This window comes from Gekko japonicus, unplaced genomic scaffold, assembly GCF_001447785.1.
Source record: "Gekko japonicus isolate JY-2015 unplaced genomic scaffold, Gekko_japonicus_V1.1 scaffold1720, whole genome shotgun sequence".
NCBI classification, from domain to species: Eukaryota; Metazoa; Chordata; class Lepidosauria; order Squamata; family Gekkonidae; genus Gekko; species Gekko japonicus.
This window is the reverse complement of record NW_015173723.1, coordinates 155743-162010: the sequence shown is the minus strand read 5'-3', so window position 1 is coordinate 162010 and position 6268 is coordinate 155743. Positions and strand designations below refer to the sequence as shown.

The 6268-nt window shown below is 47.4% G+C and overlaps 1 protein-coding gene across 1 annotated transcript in view; it reads right to left on the bottom strand.

Annotated features, from left to right (window-relative positions):
- KIAA0586 (KIAA0586 ortholog) overlaps window positions 1-6268 on the bottom strand; it is a 145513-nt gene that overhangs the window by 3014 nt on the left and 136231 nt on the right. The window contains exon 30 of the mRNA XM_015423372.1: window positions 4663-4728. Coding sequence (XP_015278858.1) covers window positions 4663-4728 — 66 coding nt within the window. The remainder of the gene's footprint in view (window positions 1-4662; window positions 4729-6268) is intronic.

Below are 6268 nucleotides of genomic sequence, written 5' to 3'. Positions count from 1 at the left end.
CAGCGGGCCGGCAAAGCCTCGCTGCTGCTGGGGGGGGGGTGGAGGGAGAAAGTTCGGCGGGCCAGCAAGGCCTCGCCGCTGCTGCCGCCGCTAGGGAAGGGGGGAAGCTTGGAGGGGCATGGGCCTCGCCGTGGGTGCCGGGGATGGGAAACAGCGGAGAAGGCTCACCTATGGCTGCTTCCTTCTCCCGTGGAGCTTCTTCCCCCCTCCCCCTGTGAGTATCGCGGGTCCCCCTTCTTGTGTTTATCTAATCCCCTCTTGAAGCCGTCCGTGCTTGTAGCCGCCACCACCTCCTGTGGCAGTGAATTCCACGTGTCAATCACTCTTTGGGTGAAGAAGGACTTCCTTTCTTCCTTGCTGATTTCCAAACTTGCTGACTTCCAAACGGAAAGGTTGCCCCAATGGCATACAAACCAATAGGTTCTAGATCAAATCACGCCTGAACTCTCTCTAGAAGCGAAAAATGACGGAACTGAGGCTATCGTACGCTGGTCACACTATGAGAAGGCAAAGAGTCCCTGGAAAAGACAGTCAAGGTAGGAAAAGCGGAAGATGGCAGAAAAAGAGAAGACCCAACCTGAGACGGATGGACTCCATCAAGGAAGCCCTGGGCTTGCAAGACCTGAGCGGGGTTGCTGTAAGTCAAAAGTGACCCGATGGCCCTTCACGCTCACACGCACAATGGCATCGTTCCGAGCCGGCTGTATAAAACTCCAAGCATCAGCATGCAACTCCGATTTTGACACTACCATCAGGGAAGCAACAATTCAATTTTTACAGCAACCCTCTTGCTTATCAGTTGTAGATTTTCATGGCTGTGTGGCCGTAGTCTTGGCATTGGCCTTTGGTTAAAGACAGTGTTCCCTCTAAGCTGAATTAGTGTGAGCTACCTCACGGTTTTTTAGCCTCCGGCTCACAATTTTTGTCTTAGCTCAGGAAGGATGGCTACAGAGCAAACTAAGTTATGCAGCGGCCAAATCACCTGCTCACAACTTTAATGCCAGTAGGTCAGAAAGCAGAGTTTTTGCTTACAAGGAAAAGAAGGAGAGATTGGATTTACACCCCGCGCTTCACTACCCAAAGGTGTCTCAGAGTGGCTTACAAACTCCTTTTCCTTCCCCTCCCCACAACAAACACCCTGTGAGGTAGGTGGGGCTGAGAGAGCTCTCTCGAGGACTGCATGTGAGAGAACAGCTCTGACAGAACTATGGCTTGCCCAAGGTCATCTAGCAGGTGCAAGTGGAGGAGTGGGGAATCAAACCCAGTTCTCCCAGATTAGAGTCCGCACACTTAACCACTACACCAAACTGGCTACAAGACTCCACAGCTTAGAGGGAGCATTGGTTAAGGACCCGCCCACCATTAACAGCACAACCACCAACATTATCGCTAAAGATCGTTAACGATACTTGAGAAAGACAGCGCCCGTGCCCTGATTCCATCGTTACGGCCTGTGCCTGCTGCATATACATGATAAAGAACAAGAAACTGATGAGCCAGGCAGACCGGAGACCAGAGATTATTCTAACATAACTGTTGCCGCCGTCTCTAAGTATTAATTACAACTAGCTAGCACTTTATGATATCAGATTGTTTATATGGTTTTATAATGTTTTACCTATGTTATCATTGTTGTTTATGTTTTATCCTTTGTAAGCTGCCCTGAGCCTGCTTTGGCGGGGAGGGCCGGGTATCAATCGAATAAATAAATAAATAAAATTGTGGTACCTGATGCAGAGAGTACTCCATCTTTCTGTGTTATACCGTTTGGTGTCGTGGTTAAGTGCGAGGACTCTAATCTGGGAGAACCGGGTTTGATTCCCAACTCCCCCACTTGCACCTGGCTGGATGACCTTGGGCAAGCTGTAGTTCTGATAAGAGTTGTCCTTGAAAAAGCAGTTTCTGTCAGAGCTCTCTCCACCCCACCCACCTCACAGGGTGTCTGTTGTGGGGAGGGGAAGGCAAAGGAGTTTGTAAGCTGCTCTGAGACACCTTTGGGTAGTGAAGGGCAGGGTATAAATCCAATCTCTTCTTCTTCCTCCTCCTCCTCTACATGCAGCTGCTGGTGTGACCTTGGGCAAGCTGTAGTTCTGAATAATCAATTTATTAATTTTCCAAACTTGATAAGAGCTGTTCTTGAAAAAGAACAGTTTCTGTCAGAGCTCTCTCAGCCCTGCCTGCCTCACAGGGTGCCTGTTGTGGGGAGGGGAAGGGAAAGGAGATTGTAAGCCGCTTGGAGACTCCTTTGGGTAGTGAAGGGCTGGGTATAAATCCAATCTCTTCTTCTCCCTCTGAGGATGCCAGTTACAGATGCTGGCAAAACTTCAGGGACAACAATGCCAAGACTACGGCCACACAGCCCGGGAAATCTACAACACTTAGTGGGCTCCAGCCGCGAAAGCCTTCGACAACGTATTAACCCTCTTCTTTCTGTATGTCCTCTTTCCCTTCTGTTTTCTCAGGGCTCAAAGCAGAGATACATCTGGATTGTATTCACAGGGGAGATCCCCTCTCAAATCACCGCCCGTGGCTTAAGGACTAACTGCTCAGTGCAAAGAAGCTATGCCGACCAGACAAGCACCGACAGTGTGCCGGATCTTACGACACCCTCTCCTGATATTCATATGCTGTGGGTGGTGAGTGAAGGCGGGAGCAAGGAAAGGCTGACAAGTAAGACCCAGGAGGAGAGCAGAGGCGAGTCGGATGGCGGCGAAGGAGCACACCAAGGGAGTGAGAGCCCCAGATTCAGGCCCACTGTGGCCTAGGACGGGTGTCCCCGAGATGCCTGTGGGCACCAGGGCACCCCCACCAACACTTTTCTTGGTATACACCAAGCTGGCCCATTGCTATGGTCAATGCTCCCTCTAAGCTGTGGAGTCTCATGAGCAAAAATTCTACTTGGTGAGCCACTGGCATTCAAGTTGTGAGAGAGCGATTTGGCGACGGCAGGAATTAGTTTGCTCTGGAGCCATCCCTTCCTGAGTGGAGACAAAAATGTGTGAGCCGGAGGCTGAAAAACCACGAGCGAGCTCACACTAACTCAGCTGAGAGGGAACACTGGCTACTGTGGGGCTATCGGGGGCTCCGCACCCTTCCTTAAAGGGCCAGCCCCCTTCCTTAAAGGCCCCCTGTTTCTTAAAGGCCCCCTTCTTCCCAAAAGCATTTCATAGAATCATTAGACTTGGAAGGGACCTCCAGGGTCATTTAGTCCAACTCCCTGCACAATGTGGGATATTCACAAATACCTGCCCCCCACCCCCACCCCCACTGACTGCTGTTCCATGCTCAGAAGAGGACAAAAAGCCCTCCAGGATCCCTGGCCAAACTGGCCGGGAGAACAATGACCCCAATGTGGCGATGGGCATTTCCCTGGGCATGTAAGAAAGGGCCACGAGAACTAAGCACTGAGGCAACCCTTCCTGCCCTACCTTCTCGTGATCTGCCTAAGTTCACAGAATCCGCATTGCTGTCAGACGGCCGTCTCGCCTCTGCTTGAAAACCTCCAAAGGGATCCTTTAAATGCTTTTGAGAAGAAGAAGGGGGGTGGCACGTGCCCCTCTCCCCCCGGGAAGAGTTAAAGGGACCTTCGGCAGGTCGGCAGGGAGCACGTGGCCCGCTGGAGGGATCTTCCAGGAGGGGTGTGTGTGCTCACCACCCCCCTTCATTATGACATATAATGGCAGCCCCAACAGAAAAAAATTTGCCCCACGAGCCACAAAATCCTGGCTATGGGCCCGGCACCGAGTGTTTTTAGAAAGTGGGAGGAGTCAAGTGGGGCTCCTGCCCAGCAGGGCGTCTGATTGGCCACTGCCAATCTGATTGGCTGTCATGTATGACTTAACATCACATAAGGCTCTAAATATTTCTCAAAGACATAACAGTATTCAATACATGAAATACGAGAAGTACGATAGGCTGGAGATTTAAAGCAATATCTAACATTTACTATTTGACACTCCCGAAAGAAAGACTTCACAGATTCCAATTTCAATGGACTGAAAAACATGATCTTCAAATGTACATGAAGCAAGTACATCCACTTCTTAAGACTTAAGATCAACAATATAAAGTACGTTGCAATCAGCAAGTACCCCGTTTCCCCAAAAATAAGACCTACCCAAAAAATAAGCCCTAGCAGGATTTCTATGCATTTGTGGTATAAGCCCTAGTGTGTCTTCTTGAGAAAAAATAAATATAAGACAGTGTCTTATTTTCGGGGAAACACGGTAGATCCAGTCCTTAGGACTTGAGACAAACAATAAGAAATAGGCTGCAGTCAACTCATCCTCCAGATAATTCAATGAGTTTTCGAGGCCTTCGTCAGGACTGCAACGGGGACTCCCAAAGACACTTCTCAGCAATAATGCCTCCAAACGGTCTTATTGTACAGCAATGTCTCAAGACTGCCTTATTTGACTTTATTCATGATGGAAACGTATAGCCTAACTCTGTAGGTGCGTCTTCCATCTAAATGAATGTATGTAAAGACGGCTCTTTACATACATTTAGATGGAAGAACATCTAAAGAGTTAGAGTGGAAAAGAGGACGCCACCGGAAGCGAGGGCTCGGAGGCTGAGGCTGATCCAGAGACAGGGCCTGAAGGACAATAGTCAGCTCAGTGGATAGACAACGGCCGGGCGCAGGTTGTCCACCCTTCTTACCTGCAAGCAACGACGTGAGGTAACTGTCGGGCTCGACGTGCGTCCGATCTGCATCCGTCTGGAAGCCTGAAGAGGAGGAGAAAAGGGCATTTGTTTGACTGAATTCCAGGCTCTGGACGGAGATTCGAGGCGAGACTCTAGAGGAGGGATTCCCACCCTTTTTGAGCCTGTGGGTGCCTTTGTATTTCTGACACAGCCACAAAATGGCTGCCGCGGGAGGTGGAGACTGCCGTATAGTGGCCGCTACAGCTTACCTTCAGGCACAGAGGGAAAATCTTCTCCTGTGATGGCAGCTGCTGCCAAAGCAGTGTTTTTAAGAATCTGTGGCCGATCAGAAGCCTGGCTGGGCCAAAGCCCCATAGGGTCCTGCTCGCTTTCTAAAAACACTTGGCGGGTGCCAGGAAAGGTACCCACAGGCGCAACATTGGGGACCCCTGCTCTAGAGAGTGCTCCTCTATAATACATTAACATTGAGTAGTTAAATTTACCGACCATTACGATTATTTCCATTCCTGCACTGTCTAGTCGTGACACTCCCGAACTCACACAGAACACAGTGTCGTATTCTTGAGTAGTTCCAGGTGGTTGGCCATGTTGGTCTGAAGCAGTAGAACAAATTTAGAGTCCAAGTGGCATCTTTAAGACCAACAAAGGTTTATTCAAGGGATGAGCTTTCGTGTGCAAGGCACACTTTTTCAAATATTAGTATATGAAAAAAGCTCATCCCTGGAATAAACCTTTGTTGGTCTTAAAGATGCCACTTGGACTCTAAATTTGTTCTACGTATTCTCTAATGTTTACCCTATAATATATTATCTGTTTCATTCTGGTTACTTATCTACTGTTTTTCCCACACCTTGCTTCTTATCTATCTCAATACTTTCACTGATACTATGTTTATACTACTTATAGCCAACGATATTGTTCTACTGTTTTGTTTTGGGTTTTTTTAAAAATAAATTTTGTATTGCTTTTACATACTACACAGTTACAGGAAAAGGGAATGAGAAATAACTATAACTAAAAAAAAAAAACCCTACGGATTAAGGCAAGGATCATATTCTAAAGTTACATCTACATATATCGTTCTTACAATACTCTATATTAAAGTATAAATACTGTGTTTAATGCCTTATTTACTTAATAAAGCTAGCTTGAGCCATTGACGCTAATCTTTAGGTGATAGTCCATTATATTTTGTTGATCTTCCTCTTTATTTTTCACGTTTATTTTTCTTGTATTTCAGTTTAACGTTGAGAAGTTTGTCTTGCTGTTTTTGCTGTAACGCTGATATTTGCCATTTAGGATTACCTTAAACGTAATAAAAAGTTAATAACTAAAAAGGCTGGGGACGCCTGATTTAAAATGGTTATTCAGTTCAGCGGCTCCAAACGATTCTGTATTGGAGTGGCGACCGGTGCCAAGGGACTTGCAGAGTTCTTTCCCAGCCTCCCCACCTGCCATGTACCCCAATTTATCTCTCCTTTATTTATTTATTTATTTTTACATTTATATCCTGACCTCCCCGCCATTCGGCAAGCTCAGGGCGGCTAACAACATATATAAAAATACATTAAAGTCCCATTAAAACTGTCAATCAGTATAC